This window comes from Papio anubis, chromosome 1 (assembly GCF_008728515.1).
Source record: "Papio anubis isolate 15944 chromosome 1, Panubis1.0, whole genome shotgun sequence".
Classification (NCBI taxonomy): Eukaryota; Metazoa; Chordata; class Mammalia; order Primates; family Cercopithecidae; genus Papio; species Papio anubis.
In genome coordinates, this window is record NC_044976.1 from 82,307,604 (window position 1) to 82,329,908 (window position 22,305).

The 22,305-nt window shown below is 35.8% G+C and overlaps 1 protein-coding gene across 9 annotated transcripts in view; it reads right to left on the minus strand.

Annotated features, from left to right (window-relative positions):
* Nucleotides 1-22,305, minus strand: part of TTLL7 (tubulin tyrosine ligase like 7) — a 138,864-nt gene that overhangs the window by 76,294 nt on the left and 40,265 nt on the right. For 8 of the 9 annotated variants that reach the window (XR_004176004.1, XR_004176005.1, XM_021933368.2 and 5 more), the window contains 6 exons: nt 14,009-14,209; nt 13,665-13,796; nt 11,689-11,810; nt 10,471-10,538; nt 8,958-9,116; nt 4,436-4,652 (listed from right to left, as the gene is read on the minus strand). Coding sequence is in view for 7 of the 9 variants with exons in the window: in XM_021933368.2 (XP_021789060.1) it covers nt 4,436-4,652; nt 8,958-9,116; nt 10,471-10,538; nt 11,689-11,810; nt 13,665-13,796; nt 14,009-14,033 (723 nt within the window). In the remaining 2 variants the exon portion in view is untranslated. Of the gene's footprint in view, nt 1-4,435; nt 4,653-8,957; nt 9,117-10,470; nt 10,539-11,688; nt 11,811-13,664; nt 13,797-14,008; nt 14,210-19,381; nt 19,418-22,305 lie in introns of all 9 variants that reach the window. The other variant, XM_021933369.2, reaches the window with a different exon arrangement.

The window sequence follows — 22,305 nt, forward strand, 5'->3', positions numbered from 1 at the left end:
TGATCTGAGTTTGTTCTTGTTAATTTGTTTTTAATGTTTTTGGCTCTGAGAGTTTTCACTCAAATCTGTTTTGGGAAAGGAATTTTCTGAGAGAGTATTCTATGTCTTTTTCAAGAAAAATAAAAAATGAAAACTCAAGTAAGTCACATAGAGAGGCAGGACTACCAAACGCAACCTCTGCACACCCATACTGACTAGGAGGCCCCTTTAGCTTGGTACCAGAGTGCACTTACAGTCAGCAGACAGAAGGTACCACATAATACTGTGCGGATGTCCAGTACAATATCGTGCTCCATACTGGAGCTCTACGTTTTTGTCTCGTTATAATCTTACATTTGTTGATACTATTTTCCTTAAATTGAAAAAGAATTCAAAATTTAAAACTCCTCATAATTGTCAATTAATATATATCTAATGCCTTTTTATCAAGCTAACACAAGCATTCATAAAAATCTATCTTTAATTCCTACCCTCCTCATGATCCTAAAGATTACTTTAGATAGCAAAGTTACATCACAATTAAAATATACTTCATTCACATGATTATTATTTTGATTTGTTAATAGCCAACTATATTCATGTCATATTTTATTTTTGCTGCAGTTCCTTAGGCCTATGGCATTGAAATCCTTGAAGCAAGAAGGCAGAAATGATAATTTGAGTACATATTGTTTATTAATCCATGTGCCTACCACTAATTAAGAATTTATTTTTTTCATTCATTAAACAATATTTAAGGAACACCTACTATCTGCAGCAGTCTCTGCTGGGCACTGTGGATACAAAGACAACAAAATAAACAACAGTCTCTATACTTAGAAACAAGAAAAGCTTTAAATTAAATGATACTTAAAAGAAAAAGCCTAAATCTTATGCTTACCTAATTTTAAGTGCTTAATTTAAAGAAAAAGGAAATTAATCAAGCTGGGGCACTTCCTAGTTTCCAAAATACAAATTTTCTTAACTTCTAAAAAGAGATTTGGAAAATAATCTTGTAAGGAAGTCTGTATTTGGCAAGAATTTCTTAAAATTAATAATACTAACACCACCACTAGCTATTCTAGTGAAAAATTAAGTAAGGAAACTTTGTACTTTTCTTTTTTTTTTTTTTTTTTGTGAGACGGAGTCTCGCTCTGTCGCCCGGGCTGGAGTGCAGTGGCCGGATCTCAGCTCACTGCAAGCTCCGCCTCCCGGGTTTTACGCCATTCTCCTGCCTCAGCCTCCCAAGTAACTGGGACTACAGGCGCCCGCCATCTCGCCCGGCTAGTTTTTTGTATTTTTTAGTAGAGACGGGGTTTCACCGTGTTCGCCAGGATGGTCTCGATCTTCTGACCTCGTGATCCACCCGTCTCTTAAACAGTATCTTTGTAAATGGACTGGAAATTCCACAACTTCACATTTACCTTGACAAAAATAGGCATCTAAGCAGTTCACTGCCAGTTAGTCATTTGCAAGAAATAGAACCAAAAGCAGCTATGAACCATACAGCAATCTGCAAGGATTGGCCAACCACTACATTGGTAGCAAAAACGGAATGTTTATTATATTTCAATGTTTGAAATTCTGTCTTATAATCTGCTTATATGTAGTTGATGAACATTTAATTCTTATAGAAATAATACATATATAAAATACATGCTCACTATTTTAAAAATTTGAAATAGGAAGAAGGAAAAAATACGTAGTAAGCTGCCATCCAGAAACAACCAATGAGAGCACTTTGGTTTAATTTTTCTAGTGTTTTTTTCTAAACTTACCTTTTACATAACCATGGTCTCACTTTACAGACACTTTTGTATTTCACTTTTTAATATTTTCATATCTCAACCTAGATATTCAATCACGAAATTCTAGAGATCTATGAGTGATACAGACATTTATGTAAGAGAACATCTTTTTTCTATATATGTAAAAACCAAAGCCAGGAGTTTATGTGATTCAAAAGCACATACAAAATGAGACCTAGAGGCCACACTTCCTTTCTCTCAATCTCTCATTGAGATTAATCCCACTGAATTTAAGCTAATGATACACACATAGGACATTAGAATAAAGCACTTTATCACCCAAAAGAGCTTCCAAGTCTTATTCTTTCCAATACCATCAAAAGATCACTCCCACCTTACACATATATAATCCACTCTTATCCATGCCAATTATTTAAAGTATAATCTATGTATTGACAAGTCTCAAATTATGTTTGTAGTTCAGAAATGTCTTCTGAACTTCAAACTTATACTGTATAATCAAATGCCTACAGAACAGATCCACTTGGAGGTCACACAGGCCTTTAAACTGAATACATCCACTTTCCACAAAACCTTTAATAGTTCCTGTATTCCCTTATCACCATTCCCTAATACACCATCCATCAGATGTCAGAAACCTGAGTTTTATTCTTGATTTCACTTTCCCTTTCTCTCATTCCACAAATCCAACCTGTGACCATATTATATCAACGTTATCCATGTTATCTCAAATATATCTCAAATCCATGCTCTTATTCTTGGTCCGGACCCACTGCTACTATTTCAATTTAAGTCCTTTTTCCTTCCATATGTGGTCAGACTAGAATACTTTACATGTTATTCAAAATATATGTAACTTCTTGTCTCTCTGACTCTAATCATTTCCATCCATCTCCACCTCCATCTCACATTCCAGACCAGGGGACATTCCTTCTTTTGTTTGTGTAAAACCCTTCAATCCTTCCTTTTATCTTAAGTTAAATTCTAAAATCCTAGACAAGGCCTACAAAGCCTTAAGGGATCTGGCTTCTAGGACTCACCATCCTCATCTCTGAACAGTCACTCCTTCTTATTCTATACTTCAGCCAAACTGACCTTGTCTGCTTTCTCCAGACATGCCACACTCTGTCTTACCTCTGAGCCATTCTTTTGCCTGGAGCTCCATCCAACCCTACCCTGCACCCGAATCTGGCTAACTCCTCATTATTCAGATTTCAATTTATAAAACACTCCCTCTCTAACCTTTATCTCCAACTGGGTTATGTGCCCCTGCTATGCACTGCCATAGCACCTTCAGTTTCTTAGACCATCACACTTACCATCAGATATTATAATTGCTTATTTTATTTTCTGCCTCCCCACTAAACTGTTGCTTCTGTGAGGTCAAGCACTGTATCTGTCTGGTCACTGTTTTTTTAAAAACTAGCACAATGCCCAAAATGTGGTAGAGTTCAAACATCACTTGGTGATTGGCTATATCTAGACCTTATAACCTTTAATAATGTTTCTTTCTTTTAACTTCTTTTCCTATGAAAGGTTTGACAGTTTCTTTATTCTTCCTTTGCCGGGTTTACAACATTTTTCATTTTACTGAACATAGTACCATTTATGATCAGCCATTATTTAATGTTGAAAAAATGACCACATTTAATGGAGTTAATTGTGTGCATAATATTAGGGGAGAACAGTAACCAGGTCTTTGACAAGTTGGAAAACAATTAATTGTAATTTTAACTATAGTTAGTTACATCCAAAAATAGGTTTAGAGGTTAACTAAAGTTTAAGTATGCATAATAAATTATAATTTAACTTTTATAAGCTACAAATTACAGTTATTATTTTCATGATAAATTTAGCTATAACTTTTATAAATATGTTATGGCTGCACAAAAAAGTCTTTATTGAAAAATATCTACACAAAGCTCCATTTAACAGACTTTAAAATGCACACTGAAACTACTCATTTGTCTCAACCTCACATTGGTCAATGTAAGCTGACAGCCTTACTTCTCTTTTATTGCAACAGAAATTAATAACTACTTTCTGATAACTTTTGCTTTTCCGTTTCATATACTTTCTCCCACGTTCAACATGTTCACACCCTACGTGTTATACAAAGCCTGCTCAAATGTCACCTCCTCCATGAGAAGCTGAACACAAACTGCCCCAACACAGCTCCAAAACACTTAATCTGTACTTCTCCATTGCATGCTAGTATCATTATTATACTGAATCAAGAATCATTGCAAATTAGTATCATTTATAATATAGTCATTTCTATACAGGGCCACTGCACACAGATGTTTGCTTTGAAATCCAGCCTTGTGCTCACAGCACAGAGAGGGTACTTTTTCCCAGTCAGCCTTCAATTAGCAGATACCTTTATTTTCTAATGTCCACAAAGCTGCTTGTAAGTTAAAAGCAATCTTACATATGCACACAATTCTTCTAGACCACAAAACCCGAGAGCAGGAACTTTCATTCATACAATCTATATGCCTAATGGAAGCTTTAAAAAGTATATGTTGAACATCCATTTATTCTAGGTCAATTTGAGAAAGGGAGTTTATTAATCTATTACGAAAGCTCTAAGCATTTCCCTTTACAAGTGCAGAGAAAGGGTAAAGTAATATATTTTATAGGAAAAAAGTTGAATGAAAACGTAAGTTCTGTCTGGTATCACTTACCAAATTGGACTCATTAGGTGGAATGTACTTCTCTGTACCCATTCGCACAAGTCCATCATGATAGAGAAATATTTTTAGTGGATCACACGATGTAACCAGAATATAAATTCGTAAGTCAAACTTGTAACCTTCCATTAGGAAAGGCTTTTCAATGTATTCTTGAACAATCAAATGATCCTGAGATGGAAGTTTGTCACCATTTCTTATCAAAGAAATCCTATGTTTAAAGAAAAAAATTAAAAGAATGATTTGACATAGAGCAAGATGTTTAAAAAGTTACAGATATACTCAAGTGGAAAATAGTGGAGTAAGGGACTCCAAAAGTCTGTCCCTCCACAAAAGCAATGAAGAGCAAAAGAAATCATAGGAATCAACTTTGTAACCCCACAAACTAAGCAAAGGCTTGCAGCAAATGGAATACTTAACTAAGAAAAAAACAGCTGGATCTGTGCCAAAGAGCTTTGTAACACTTTAACTTAATCTAGTCCCATCATCCACTCACAGCTCAGCGGCAGCCTTGAACAGCCTCATTTTCAATACCAGTACTGGTCCTGGACTGGGTAGAATGGGCTATTCTTATGGTTGGTTGTTTTGACCTGTCTGGTGGCTTCCTGGAGGACCTCAAAGGGCTTGCTTTCATCTTGCCTAACTTGGAACTTTATCAGTACTGAGGCAACTACTTTCAGAGACAATTGTTGGAAACATTTACTGTCTAGGTTGTCGAGGGCAACAGGTGGGCAGACAATAGACCAATTAAAAAGACTGGGAGGAAGGGCTGAGCAATGAGAATCTTTGAAACTTTGAAAAGCTCTGACATATTCCCGGGAATCTAGATGACCAGTTACATGCCCAAGGTTAGCAGCATGCTCAAGAAAGACCCGAGAAGGCCCTAAGCTGTCCCTTCTGGCTAACCATCAGACTCTGTACAAGCAGGAAATTAAGGCTAAGGCAGAGTTGTAAATTATTTGTTTGCATGCTGAAGGCATGTCCCAACAATCACACACACGGTCATCTATTGAGAGCTTTTTTGTTGTTTGTTTTGCTCTGTTTAAGGAAATCTCTGTCCAATTATTAGCTGACCACTGAGCTAACAGAACAGGAACTTCAGTGGCCATACACAGCAAAGAACACAGACTACAACTACTACAATGAGCTGCAACAACAAATTACATAGAGGGGGAGAGTCTGATTTCTAGAATTGCTATAGTATAATACTCAAAATGTTCAGTTTTCAACAAAATATTATGAGGCATGCAAAGGAAAAAGAAAGTATGGCCCATATACAGGGAAACTATCAATTAATAGAAACTGTCACGAGGAAGCCCAGACATTGGGCTTACTGGATAATCAACTATTTAAAATTTATTCAAAGAGCTAACAGAAACCATGTACGAAGAACTGAAATAAACTATGAGAACAGTGTCTCATTAAATAGGGAATATTAGTAGTGATAAAAAATTAAGGAAAAATAAAGGAACCAAACAGAAATTTTAGAGTTGAGAAGTACAATAACTGAGATAAAGAAATTCACTAAAGGAGATAAACAGTATACTTGACAAGGCATAAAGAGAATCAGAAAACTTGAGGATAAGCCAACTGACATTATCTAGTCTGAGGAACAGAAAGAAAAAAGAAGAAAAATGAAGAGAGCCTACAAAATCTGTGAAATACCATCAAGCACAGCAACACACACATAATAGGAGCCTCAGAAGGAGAGAAGACAAAGAAAAAAATTCAAAGAATATTTGAAGAAATACTGGCAAAAAACTTCCCAATTTGATAAAAACATTAATCTACACATCCAAAAAGCTCAATTACCTCCAAGTAGGATAAACTCAAAGAGATACATATCAAGATATACTATAATCAAATTGTCAAAGAACACCAGAAAGGTGACTACTCAGGTAAATATAAAAGTTCTGGCTGGGCACGGTGGCTCACACCTGTAATCCCAGCACTTTGGGAGGCTGACGCACGTAGATCACCTGAGGTCAGGAGTTCGAGACCAGCCTGGTCAACATGGAGAAATCCCATCTCTACTAAAAATACAAAAATTTGCCAGCCATGGTGGCATACGTTTGTAATCCCAGCTGCTCAAGAGGCTGGGGAAGGAGAATCACTTGAACCTGGGAGGCAGAGGTTGCAGTGAGCCAAGATCACACCACTGCACTCCAGCCTGGGTGACTGAGTGACAGAGTGAGACTCCATATCAAAAAACAAAAAAGTCTCTCTTATTGTAGTATTGGTTTTTAACTCCTCATTTTTCCTAATGAATTAAAAGACAACTGCTTAAAACAATAGTTATAAATCTATGCCAATGGACACAGAAGGTGCAGAGATATAATTTGTGACAATAACAACATAAAGGGAGTAAATCTATACAGGAACAAAGTTTTTATACACTACTGAAACTAAGTTGGTATTAATATAGACTGGATTGTTATAAATTAAGATGATAATGGTAATTCCAAGGTAATCATTTTTTAAAACTCAACAATACATAGTAAAAGAAATGACAAGGGAATTAAAATGGTACAGAAGAAAATATCTATTTAACACAAAACAGGACAATACAGAGAAATTGAGGAACAAAAACTACAAGATACATAAATCAAGTGGCAAAATGGCCTAAGTAAATATTTCTTTTTCAGTAATTACATTAAATGTAAATAGATTAACTCTCCAATAAAAGGCAGAGCTTGGCAGAATTAATTTTTAAAAAACATGGTCCACCAATATGCTGTCTACAAGAGACACCCTTTAAAGTCAAAGACTCAAATAGATTGAAAGTGAAAGGATGGAAAAGATATTGCAATAAAACAGTAACCTGGAGTGGCAAAATTGTTTAAGAGACAAAGAATCACATTATATACTGATTTTTTAAAAGTCAATTCCTCAAGAATATGTAACAATTAGAAACATTTATGTGCCTAATAACAGAGCTCCAAAATACATGAAGCAAACACTGGTAGAATTGAAGGGAGAAATAATTCACCAATATCAGCTGGATTCTTCAATACTCTACTTTCAATAATGGACAAAATAACTAGACAGAAGATTAGCAAGGAAACAGATACAATTCAATAGATGAGAGGGGTGTTCTTTACCTAGGTACTACTGCATTACATGAGATAAACCCTGGGAACACATAATGCCCTTTCAGTTATCTGCTTTTCCAGTTATTTGTTTATATTGCCATCAAAATAAATTAAAAGATTATTATTTATGTTTTAATATCCAATATAAGTATATAAATATAGATATTTTAATATTAAATTTTTAACATTAAAATTGAGAAAAATGTGAAAAATCAATTCCTTACCACCAGAAACATTCCTTTAATGCTAACACAGAGACAGCCAACTCAGCATTAAGCAATTGGTATAAAATTCCCATTAATACTATTAGTTAAAAATTACCAAAGCACATTTGCAAGTAATTTATGATTGGATTATTAAGTTATGATTAAAAGTTAAAAGAAAAATTTTGAACAATAATTTACCTGGTAGCTATATTTCCAAATATCTTTTTTCCTACAGCATTTTAAATTAAAATGACTCAAGTGTATTTTTTTGTTGTTGTTGTTGTTTTTTGACAGAATCTCGCACTGTCACCCAGGCTGGAGTGCAGTAACCTGGAGCGCGATCTTGGCTCACTGCAAGCTCTCCCTCCCAGGTTCACACCATTCTCCTGCCTCGGACTCCTGAGTAGCTAGGACTACAGGCGCCCGCCACCACACCTGGCTAATTTTTTGTATTTTTAGTAGAGACGGGATTTCACCATGTTAGCCAGGATGATCTCAGTCTCCTGACCTCGTGATCTGCCTGCCTCGGCCTCCCAAAGTACTGGGATTACAGTCGTAAACCACCGTGCCCGGCCAAGTGTATTTTATTAAAAGCAGCCTCAGCCACATTTTCTTCGAAAAAGTACATTGCAGAAAACTAACATAAGCAAAAGGAAACAAGAATATTACTTGCACATTCTATTCTCAGTTAACATGTCTAGTTCTTGGAACTTCAGTTTAAAATGTGTTCCACTCATTTTTAATCCAATTACCATGGCTACATAAAGAAAAAATTTATTTAAAGGCAAAGAAGATACATATTTTCCTTCAAGATTTCTAGCTATGAAAAGAATAAGTCCCTTTTCATTTCTTTCTCCAAGTCAGTTGTAGCCCTACTATAGCAACTGATTTTACTCTCCAAGTCTATTGAAATTATTATAAATGTGAGTTTTATGTTTTAGAAAAAAACATAAAATAGCTTTTTCCCCTTATATTTTGTTATCTCCTATTAAAGCCTCACAATCTGTTGATTAAATTTTTTAACTGAATTACAGAAGCCTGTGGGAGAGTTTAAAAGAACAGAGATCATTAAATATTTGGTTCCAAAAATGCAATAGTTAGAAACTTATTTCATTATTTTTTCATGTTGGTACTCAACCATGAGTAATTATGCACATTTATTCTCCCTACTCCCAAATTTTTTTTATTTTTATATATTCCAAATAAAAGCAAACCTACCCATGACCCATTGCACCATTAGCTGGTTTCACTATAAAAGTTTTCTGCTTCCGTTTTTTCTTCAATTCTTTCACATAATTTTGGAATTGAGTATATTCAGCAGGGAAGATCCATGTTCGAGGAATGAAGGTATAATCCAGAGGCCGAGACTTGATCATTCTGTAAATCAGAGATAATAGGAAAAATAATTTCTATTCAAACTTGTATATATTTTCTTTCTCTGGGCTACTGATATTTGCCACAAAGATTTAAATTTTCTCCATTCCTTCACTTACTTATTCATTGATTTATTCATTCAACAAATGTCTATTGAGCACCTATTAAGTGTTAGACACTATTCTGGACCATGGATACATCAGTGGGAAAAAAAAAAAAAAAAAAAACTTGCCCTAATATGTACTAATTTACATATTAGTATATCAAACTTTTTTTTAGAGTACACACTATTTGCTAGGTACTGGGGATAGTAAGATAAATGAGTATCATCTCTGCTCCCAAGGAATATATAGATAGGCTATTAATATTAAACAGTGTGATAGGTACACTAAAGGCATATAAGGCAAGGTAACATGTAGGAGTCAGTAACTGTGCCTCAGGGATGGGAGTAGGGAGTAGGGAATTGTTCAGACAAATACTATTTATATTGCTTCTTTACAAATAATTTTGAGTCTCTGGGTCACCATAGGGAACAGTTTTTGATTACCTTTTATACTACCATTTTTTAGAGTCAGAAAGTTTACTAAATCTCTGTGAATAATCTTATTTTTAAAAAAATTCTCAGTTTATCACTCAACTTTCTTAAACTTTAAAAAAAGGCAAAAAACCTAGCCAACAGGAATATAAACTGCATAAAAATTTTTCAGTTTATTAAGTAAAAGACTGGGGTACTTATTATCAGCTTTTCCATGAAAGTAGATTGCTCCTCTAAATATTGGTTGCAGAGATAAATATCTGTGCATGTATATCCCTGGGTGAGCATATATACATGTGTCTTTGAGTAAGTGTGTGCATACATGTACCTAGTACAATCCCTGGCACATAGTAAATGCTCAATCACCAATATGAAAACACACAAACACACACACACACACACACACACACGGCATATAAGGCAACGAATTAGTTCCTGCAAAATTTAACTGAAAATAAACAAGTATCTCTTAGATGACATATACAGATAACTCTTACATTTAAACGAAAAACTCTGTTACTAAAGAGGCAGCAAGTTGCAGTAAAGAGGCCTGAGATTCTGGAGACTGATTCTTACCCACCTCTGCTATTAACAATTTGCTTGAGTTTGTGCAAGATATTCATTTATCTGACCCTCATTTACCTCCTCTGCAAAGTGGAAGACTAGAACCAGAGACATTCTAAGACCTTTCTAGCTCTAAAATTCTATCACTCTCATCTAAATATCATTTCAAATCAATGTAACCTTGTGAAAGATACCACTACAGTATTCATATTATAAATTTTGAACAGGTCTTCTCCATTACAAGAAAATAAAGATTACTTGGTCATATTTCTTGCTAAGAAATCCTTTCTACAGATCTCCCCCATTCCTGGAAAATGGTTGATCCTCTGGAAAATAAAAAGGTAAATATTAATATTATCAGCAAATTAATTATATTCACGTACATGACAATGCAATATCCATCCTTTGAGTTTTGTTTTAATAAACTGCCAATTATTAATCTAAAAGATTCAATGATCTATAGTGAATTTGTAGAATTAAAGAGTATGGTAATCAGAGAATAAAACTACAAAATTTTAAAGAAATCACAAAAGAATATTTACATAGATAGTAAAGTTATAATTTTCTAGGTTGAATAGTGATAATATCCAAATTACTTTTGTTATTCTAGATGCACTATATTCACAGACATCAGCACTGGTAAAAATGACTTATTTGCTCACTACAGTCAATTTTATATTACATTCTAAACTAATAAATGAAGAAGGTCTATACAAACTGTCAATTCTCTAGAATTCCTTATATTCAGCTTTTTAGTTTGAGGTCTATTTTCTTCTGAATATAAGTTTGTATTATGTTCTAAAAATAAAAGAATGAAACCAGATTACATATAGCTGACCTCACAAGGTATTTCTGCATCCTGGTCTTCCTATGCAATCTATTCTACAACTTTAAGTGCAATGTAAAGTACCATCTTAGGAAAAGGGTATTTTTTTGGTTGTTATTGCTTGTTTTTTGAGATGGAGTCTTGCTCTGTTCACCAGGCTGTAGTGCAGTGGCCCGATCTCAGCTCACTGCAGCCTCCACCTGCTGGGTTTGAGCGATTCTCCCACTTCAGCCTCCCGAGTAGCTGGGACTACAGGTGGCGCCACCACGCCCAGCTAATTTTTCTATTTTTAGTAGAGACGGGGGTTTCACTATGTTGGCCAGGAAGGTCTCGATCTCCTGACCTCGTGATCCACCCGCCTTGGCCTCCCAAAGTGCTGGGATTACAGGCGTCAGCCACCGCGCCCGGCCAGAAGAGGTTTTCTCTATTGATTCTTCCCTAAAGATAGAAAGAGGTTAAAACTTAAGTCTGCAAAAGATGCAGGCTTCATGCAAAGTGTCAATACAACTGGATAGAAACAAAACAGGCTATTCAGGTGAGTTAGAATTGAAATTTAATAAGGTAACAGATTAAGAACCTATCTAAAAAAATTATGGTGGAATCCATATAACTTTCCTCATACGACTAACTGGTCATGATTAATTTCCTACCTGATAATTTTGCAGCTCTGATATTTTCTCCTGCTGAACAGCAGAATCACACCATATAAGATTACTTGTTTCATCCTCATCTGGAGTTTTCATAAATCCCATTTCATCTATTACTAAACGAACTGCAAGTAAACAGTTAAGTTAAACCAAAATTAAAATACTTCTGAAATATATTCATTGCAGAAACATTTTTCTATATAAATTTTAGTTCACAGTATTTCATTTGAAAAATATTAGTTACAGCATAACCTTATTTTTAGTTACAACAGTTTTATCTAGGGCCAAATTATACTCAGTAGTAACTGAGAACTGTTTTTCGGTTGCACCCAAAATCCTTCCTTTCGATCTTCTCAGGTTTAACAGGTACACAAAACTGCCAAAGGGTTTAGTGATTATTTATGGCACAAGGAAAACACACACAGCTGAGACAATACCTCTACTCAGGAAAATGTACTTTTTATAGCTTTTTTTACAACCTTAGGTTAAGTACAAAAGAGCAAAGGTAAAAATATCCCCTGATTATCAAACCTATGCCATACTTTCCACCTCCCTAGTTCAAATTATTTTTAGAGCTTAAAATCAACTCATCTGTGTTTACTTAGGACATGAAATAATAAAGCAATATTCACAGGAGAGATTTGGATTTGGTTCTCCACTGCTCCCAACCCTCTAATCCTACTGAAAATGTTTATGCTCAGAGGAACATTTCCTTTTTAGTACAAACTATTCATGTGTTCCTCTCCGATCTAGATTTTACAATTAACATATTGGCATTTTTCTGCCATTGAATTTCAAGTGTGGAATAAAGATAAGTAGAAGACTTCAGGTAATTTGTGGTTTCCAACAGAATCCTGAGTCTTAACAGAATGGTGTAGTCCCAGGTGACAGTGTACAATCACAAGAGTTGGGGAAAGGAACATTCCTCTCTGTCACAGACCACCATGCAGCTTTGGCATCCTGAGGACTCAGCAGCTGCTGTGCCACCTACAGTTCATGTACAGAGCAAGGGAAATAGCAACACAGACTAGGAGACTTCCTCACCTGGCTCACAAGCAAAAACAATAACAAATTCAGAAGAGCATGTCAGGAGCACACCTGTTCCTGAGTATATGAGAGACACTGCCTGCACCGTCTCAAAGATACCTGGGAAGACCTTGGTGAGATAAACGGAACTCCTGGCAGTTAGGTTTAGAAGGAACGTAGGCTGGGCGCCGTGGCTCATGTCTGTAATCCCAGGACTTTGGGAGGCCCAGGCGGGCAGATCACAAGGTCAGGAGATCGAGACCATCCTGGCTAACATGGTGAAACCCCGTCTCCACTAAAAATATAAAAAAATTAGCCAAGCGTGGTGGCGGGCACCTGTAGTCCCAGCTACTGGGGAGGCTGAGGCAGGAGAATGGCATAAACCCGGGAGACCGAGCTTGCAGTGAGGCGAGATTGCGCCACTGCACTCCAGCCTGGGCTACAGAGACTCTGTCTCAAAAAAAAAAAGAAGAAAGAATGCAATGTGTTACTTAAATTTGGGTATTTACATATACACAAACCCATGAGGCTGGGAACATTCAGGTTACATACGAATATTGGAAAGATCCATTTTTTCTTTACATTCATAAATTCAAATTTGTCAGGTCAGTCATATATAAACCTATTTTATTATGAAATTCAAAGCTTGGAGAGCTGCCAAAATTAAACTTCAAAGAAAAATACAATGCCAAGTCCCTTTTTTCAGCTAAGCTGTCTAATCATACTAGTGTTTGAACTGAAATTTTAGAAATCAATTGGGATCTTTTTAAGGATATCATCCACTACCGCACAGAAAAAGAATCCTTCTAACATGTTAGAAATTTTATAGAAGGCGTTTAAAAATCCATTATATAAAAGATAGTTATCTCTCTGGATTTCTACATTGTTTTCAACACCATATCAGTTTTTCCAGCAATTATGAGAATCCCATGATTGATTTTAAGCAAACCTACCAATTTCAAACTTTGTCCCAGCAACATTTGCTGTAATGGTTCCCTTCTTTTTCTTCTTTCTGACTTTCCTTTTCATTGTGCTTTGATAAGGTAATTCTGTATTCAAATCCAGGGGACAGGGTCCCTGAATAACTTTAAAAAAATGTAAAATAATCACATAACATTGAAATAACAAAAACCTATACCAGACAACACAAATACCACCCCCGCCCCACATCAAGCGAAAATGATAAATTCTGGTACTTTAAAAAGTTCCCAATTAATTTTTAATACTTTAAAAAAAATAACAGTAGTGACGTAAAACACCTCCATACTTCATAACATAGTTAAGTCAATTTCCCTACCTCCTTCTTGAGGCAGAGATGGCATTATTGCCTGTGCTGATTAGCAAGCAGTGCGTGCTGCTGTACCAAGCTCTCAGGAAATCTGGAAATTCCACATTAGTCTAAGTAGGATATGGCCCCAAATCACTGAAAGTTCTTATCATATTATCTTGGTAGAATCCTCAGATTTCAGGATACCAAAGTTATGGGATAACAAGGTACCTGGAGTGATTTTAAAACAAGGTCATTTAGAAAACAACTTTTTTGAAATTTTTTTCATATATGCCAAGACTATTCTTTTTAAAAGTCAAGTAAGGTGAAAGTTAATGTGTTCAATCAACAAATAATTGTGACTCAGTTTATTAAACCTTATGCAGAATGCCAAATGATGGTTTCCTATCCTCAAAGAATGCATAGTCTAGGGGAAGTTTTATTAAGTCACGTGTCACATGTATATTCAATAAATAATATACTACACACAAACAATAACAGCAATAACAATATTCACTACTATTTATTGAACACTTACTATCTTAGGCATTTATATTATACCATTTAATCTTTCAAAAAACCTGTAAGGTAGAAGCTTTTAAGTTGAGCTTTGAAAGGACAAATTATTTTGTGTATCTTTACAAAGAAAATTTCAACACAGAGATTAAAATGAAGATCCTTCTAATGTCAATGTCAGAGTTTCTTATTTAGAAACCCAAACAACCTTCAACCCAATGCCTGAAGCACTGCTTTTAATATGAGACAGTGAAAAGTGCCAGGCAGGGTAGAGGTCACATGTTGACAGAATGCAGAGAAGTGATTCCTTTACAAGGGAGTATGGGGGATAACTTAATAAAGTAAACCACACCTTGAATTGTGCCTTAAAAAATGAGAACAGTTTTGAAGGACAGAAAATGGGCGGGGTCATTATTGTGATGATTTTATTCAGGCACACAGAGGAATGCAATAATGAATGAACTAATTTGATCTGGCTACATCTCAACATGGCCGACAGTACACTTTGCTTGTATTTTCATTGTAAACATATGAATGTAGGCATTTATGCCCTAACAACACTATATTGCTTAGTCTGTACTATCAACTTTCCAATTTCTCCTTCCTATTGTAAGAATCCTTCAGTTCTTGTAAAATATCTATAAACACAATGAAAAATGACAAAACTAATTATGATAAGCAAAGGTATAATATCAACACCTTTATTAGATGTTCAGGTTTATCAGAAATTCAGAAACATCCAACATTCAGCTACATAAAATGTGACTCCTATATCACCCCAAATATTCATTATTATTAATGTTTCCATATTAAAGAAAATTTAGGGTTTTATTTGTTCTCAGGTATCATTTTTACTAAAATGATTCTCTAGTATAATTCAATATCAAAACTGGGGAACTTTTATATATTACAGACCAACTGTAGGTAGACACTCTATTAAGCCTTTTAAATATTTTATCTCATTAACAAACTTTAGGTATCATTTCTCCCTATTTTCCAGATATAGAAACTAAGGCTAGATAAGTTAAATAAATCAAGGTAACACAGCTTAGAAATAGAAAACTTAGACTATAAATCCAATTCTAATTATTCTATTCAGTAAGCTCCCCTATTTTCAGACCCCATGCTAACATAATATATAGACATATGAGAAGTTTGCAACCCTACTGCAGTACATGCCACAAGATACGGCTATATTCTGGGAATCTGCAATACTTCAAACAGTGAATTCACAGTAAAACATCTCTAAACTGATATCAGCTCCCAATATCAAGCTGGAAACAGACTAGATCACTTCTCAGAATAAAAGAAAGGAGTAGTGTAGCTTAGTTCCGTTTCTTTCTGGAGGCTCTTTGAAACCTCAGGGAAGTAACTATTTGAGTTTACAAGTTTTTTGTCCAACATCTTGTTACTGGAGTAAACAAAGATCCCCTTTACAGTAACAGAATACTTATTACATTGAAAGTAGGTGACAAAGTCAACAAGACTTTGAAAACAATGTTTGCCTAACTATACTAGATTCTAAAAACAAATTTGTTAATTTTTGACTTAAATAATAAGCCAAATGACTGACTTGTACAGAGTTCAAAACAAGAACTTTTATCCCTTCCCCAAGGCATACAGGAATCTAAAGTTCTTAAATTATACTATCCATGTATGTGCTTTACTTAATTCCATTTACGCTTTAGTCAAAGTGCTTTCACAAACTCAAGGACTTCATTCAACCATGGCAATTCTAATCAGCTTTATTCTAAGCAAGACATGTGAGATGACAGATTTATCCAACCACTCAGTTGAAACCATAGTTACCTACTTTCCAAAAGCAGAAAACATGTTTCAGTTACTTCTGAAATGCTTTAAGCCAATGGCTTCTCAACCTTGGCTGCAAAGCAGAATTGCCTGAGTGAGGAGCTTTTGAAAATCCTGGATGTGGAGAAATAGGAACACTTTTACACTGTTGGTGGGATTGTAAACTAGTTCAACCATTATGGAAAACAGTATGGCGATTCCTCAAGGATCTAGAACTAGAGGTACCATATGACCCAGCCATCCCATTACTGGGTATATACCCAAAGGATTATAAATTATGCTGCTATGAAGACACATGCACACGTATGTTTATTGCAGCACTATTCACAATAGCAAAGACTTGGAATCAACCCAAATGTCCATCAGTGACAGACTGGATTAAGAAAATGTGGCACATATACACCATGGAATACTATGCAGCCATAAAAAAGGATGAGTTTGTGTCCTTTGTAGGGACATGGATGCAGCTGGAAACCATCATTCTTAGCAAACTATCACAAGAACAGAAAACCAAACACCGCATGTTCTCACTCATAGGTGGGAACTGAACAATGAGATCACTTGGACTCAGGAAGGGGAACATCACACACTGGGGCCTATCATGGGGAGGGGGGAGGGGGGAGGGATTGCACTGGGAGTTATACCTGATGTAAATGACGAGTTGATGGGTGCAGCACACCAACATGGCACAAGTATACATATGTAACAAACCTGCACGTTATGCACATGTACCCTACAACTTAAAGTATAATAATAATAAATAAATTTAAAAATAAAATAAAAATAAAATAAAATTTAAAAAAAAAAAGAAAGAAAGAAAATCCTGCTGCGCAGGCCACACCCCAGAACCCAGTGGGGCCCACCCATCAGCATTTTTAAAGCTCTTCACGTGATTCCAGTGCAGCCAAGGCTGAGAACCTCTACTGCAAGCACGCGATGACAATGAAACAAATAATAGCTAATTATAACAACACAAGAAATTATAAGGAAAAAAGTAAAAGAAAACTCATAACTTTTTTTAAAAGACCAAATAGATAAAAATTATCTAGAAAAATCCTGTTTTCCTATCTAGTTCAAAAAAACAAACTGAGAAAAAAAAATTCGAAGGCGAGCACAAAATGATTTTTAATTTAAAGAAACAATTTATTTACAAAAGGAATCAATTTTCCAAAATTTCAAGCAAATGTTAACACTGAACATAGAACTGCCAAGCACCAACAGATAGACAAAAGTGAAACAAAACCAAAATAACTCCAGTACATTTGTGCTAGAGTATCATTTCTTCCCTATTCTTCCGTTAAGCTTCTACCACACTTAAACTCCACATAAAATACCACTTTTTCCTGAAAGCTTTCTCTGATTATATCTGAAGAAACGCATTTCTCCCTCCTCTGGGCTATCAGAGACCTTATTTTTACCCCTATCACAATCACCTGCCAAAAAGATGGTTTTCTTCCATCTTGTTCACTCCTCCGTTCCCATGTCCTAGAATAGTGACTCATAGTGTTCAATAAGCACTTGTTAATGCATGCTATGGTTTGAATATTTGTGTCCCCCAAAATTCATGTTGAAACATAGTCCCCAATGAAACAGTGTGATGAAGTAGGACCTTTAGAAGGTGATTGGGTCCTGAGGGCTACTTCCTCATGAATGGGATGGACTTTATAATCAAGGCTTCACACAGCGTTAAACCTTTCCATCCCTTCTACCATGAGAACACAGCATCCATCTCCTTCAGAAGGTGCAGCAACAAAGTACCATCTTGGAAGCAGAAACAGCAGCCCACACTGTCAATGAACCTGCCACCACCTTGATCTGGACTTTCCAGCATTCAGAAATTTGAGAAATAAATTTCTATTGTTTATAAGTTATCCAATTTGTGGCGTTTTGTCATAGCAGCACACACGGGCTAAGACAGTGAGTTAATAAATTAGTTAATTAGCCAGGCACCATGGCTCATGCCTATAATCCCAATACTTTGGGAGGCCGAGGCAGGAGGATCACTTGAGACCAGGAGTTTGAGACCAGCCTGAGCAACATCTCTACAAAAATTTAAAAATCAGTCAGGCATGGTGATGCCTGCCTGTAGTCCCAGATACCTGGGTGGCTAAGAAGGAACGATAGCTTGAGCTAGGGAGATCAAGGCTGCAGGGAGTTGTGTTCTTGCCACTGCACTACAGCCTGGGCAGCAGAGCAAGACTCTGTCTTAAAAAAAAATCAATCAATCAATTCATGAGAGCTGAGAGAAAAAAGAAATAGTCATGGAGCTCTGAGAAGCAAATACATATAATTTACAATATATTACTTTTCACTTTTAAAAAATGTTATTTATGTATTTTGTTTTATTCATTTATAGTTTTTTAGAGACAATCATAGCTCACTGTAATCTTGAACTCTTGGGCTCCACAATCCTCCTGCTTCAACCTCCCAAGTAGCTGGGACTACAGGTGTACACCACCACAACTGGCTTTTATTTATTATTATTATTATTATTATTATTATTTTAGAGATGGGGTCTCACTATGTTGACCAGGCTGGTCTCAAACTCCTAGCCTCACATTATTCTTTCACCTCAGCCTCCCAAAGTGCTGAGATTACAGGCATGAGCCACGGCGTCTAGTTCACTTTTTTTTTTTTTTTTTGACACGAAGTTTCACTTTTATTGCCCAGGCTGGAGTGTAATGGTGCAGTCTCGGCTCACTGCAACCTCCGCCTCCCAGGTTCAAGTGATTTTCCTGCCTCAGCCTCCCAAGTAGCTGGGATTACAGGCATGCACCACCACGTCTGGCTAATTGTTTTGTATTTTTAGTAGAGACGGGGTTTCTCCATGTTGATCGGACTGGTCTCGAACTCCTGACCTCAGGTGATCCACCTGCCTCGGCCTCCCAAAGTGCTGGGATTACAGGCATGAGCCACTGTGCCCGGCCCTAACCCACATTTATAAGCGGAAAAAGCAAAGTATGTAAAAGTTGACATATTACACTGCCACTTGAGCAAACCAACAGAGGAATATATGGAACATATCCACTGAGCAGTTGTGGCCTGCTATGGCTAGGGGTGGGGCTAAGGGAGACTTACTTGTATATACACCTTTAGTCCTCTGTGTATGTATACCTGTTCAAAAAAGTAAAATATATGTGATAAAATTCTGTATCAACATTATCATGTTGATAACCAAAATCATCAAACTGTGTTTTCCATTTAGGTGAAAATACTTCTATTTCATTTAAATGAAAGCATAATATGGTAGAAAGAGCACTGAACAAGGAGTCAAATCAAAGTCCTATCCTTTAATTTGCCACTTAGCAGATACAAATTCTTAGGCTGCAAAAGTAAAAGATTTATTCTTTCCACCCCTAAAGTCTAAAATGGCAACCAATGAAGATAACATTGCTGATACATTTTATGGCAAAAGATGAAGACAAAACTTCCTTTATGTAAAAGAAGGAAACACAAAAGAAACTCAGACCTTCTCCAGCAACCCCACAATCCATACCCCAGTAAATATAATATATGAGCTCTTTGTACATTAATTTTTAGCTCACTCAAAGATGACTAAAACAATCAAACAAAAAGTCAAGAGGATCCAAAATTAGGGTTAAGTTTAAAATACATAAAATAATATTAAATAAAAACATAATAAGAGAAGTTTTGTGGTGACAAGAGGAAGGAGAAAAGAACCAGTACAAATCAGTATCTACTTTCACATAACTTTATTTAGTCCACCCAACTAATACCCAGTACCTTTTATTCCCATTTTATATATGGGAAAATGTAGGCTCCAAGGTTAAGAAACTTGCACAAAGTCACACATCTAATAGGCTGAAGTGTTTTGTGTCTTCTACCTATCAGAAGAAGTATGGGAAGAAAACCCATATTCCTTCCCATTTTTTGCGCTACCTTCAAAATTCAGCCTTTAAATATAAGATATTGAAGATTTCGCAAAGATGCTTGATTTTGTTTGATTGGATCTACATTAAAAGCTGGAGCCCAAAGACATAGTGAGAAGGCAGTCCTCTGAAATCCAGGAAGATAGCCCTCACCAGGAACCTAATTGTCTTGAACCTTTTTTATCTTAGACTTCCTAGCTCCAGAACTGCGAGAAGTAAATACCTCTTGTTTAAGCCACCTAGTCTATTATACTTTATTACAGCAGCCTGAGCAGACAAGACATTGAGTCCAGTCTACCCCTGGCTTCACACAGCAGATAATTAAACTCTATCCTGAGCTTGCTATGGATTGTAACAATGATAATGAGGCAGAGGACGAAGACGACAAAGAGGAAGAAAAGGATGGGGTTGATATCATCATTTATGTAAAACATCCTATGTGCCAGGTACTTTTTGAGATTTTTACATATAAAACTCTGACCTTCAAAACCCTAAAAGATAGATTATTATCCTCCTGGGTAATTGTTTAAAGAAAAGAGGTATAATGAACAATGATATTGAAAAATAAATTATAAGAAAATGTTAAAGTAACAATTTTGCAAATATGTCTCAAGATAATCTTCTCTAGATCCCTAAATTGTAATTATCTGATGAAAGATATTTCTACTATTCAAAAAAATAGAAAAATAACAAATGTAACAAAAAAATATATATCCAAGTAAGCTTTTACTTTGAGGTAAACACTCTCCACACACATTAACATTATTTGCAGAGAGGTCATTACAATTAACAGTCAGAAATCTATTACTTCCTAAAATTTATAAAAATAAGGCATTTGATTTTTACATGATGCGAAAAATAGTATTTCCAAATATCAGGTCATGAATAAAGTTTTGTCCATTTTTGTATTATCATTAATTTCATTAGATTTCAGCACTTGGCTCCCAAACCAAATTTGATATATTTTTATTGTCGAAAATCATGCTTTTTCTTACATGAAAGAGAATAAAAGTGAATGAAACATGCCACTTTTTAAACATCAAAAATTAAAATGCTTATTTGTTTTGAATATTATTCAGACTGGATTTAATGTCAGTTCTAGATTAGTGCCTCTTAAATTGTAATGTGCACACCTGGGACTACTATTAAAGTTCAGCTTCTGACTCGTTAGGTCTGAGGTAGAGCCTGAAAGTCTGCATTTCCGACAAGCTCCTAGGTATGCTGGTCTACAGACCACACTTTGAGTAGCAAGGCTCTGGATGACCACAATGTTTATCATTATGCAGATACAATTTTTTTAACTTAAAGCCCTTCCTTAAAACATGTAAAAATTAGAAAATTATAACATGATTGAAAAAATCATATAGGTGATTGTGAAATTATATATTAATGTCTAAAGGGTTCCATGAGTCAAAAAATAAAATAGGTTGGGAAATGCTGAACTTGAGCATCAATATCATCTGCAAACTTCTTAGAAATGCATATTCTCAGGCCCAACCCCAGAACTTCTGAATCAGAAATCTAGAGGTGAGGCCTATCAATTAACAAGCCCTCCAAGTGAATCTGATGCAGGCTAAAGCTCTGAAAATCACTGCACTAGAAGGCCAACAGCTGGTGACCAGGGCAGATCCTGGAAAGTGGGAGAACACCGCAGCTGGAGTCTATTCCCTCCTATTGGTCTTTCGAAGCAGAGCAGTGTGGGTGACTTAGAAATCACCTGGCCAAGTAATGACTGGAGGAGAAAGCATTTGTCCAGCAGGACTCTCACTTTTTTTTTCATAATCTGCTTTGGAGAGCATCTAGAAAAGAAGAAATCTGCTACAAATGATCTCACTTGCTACTGCCAGCAGCCCTGGTAAGTGAGATGAAGTTTGCTAATCTAGAAGGACAGTTTACACACCTTGTTCGACCCCAAACCAGCTACCAATGCTCACTAACCAACACACTCATTTTGTAGAAACGCAATCCACCAAAATAATTAAACTTATGAGGATTAACAACAACCACAAAGATTAATAATACACCCTCTATGGAGAGTCAAAAAATTGTAGAGGGAAGGGAAAGGAGGAATGCAAATCAGCATCAACAAGGGAGTGAAGACATTGCAATATA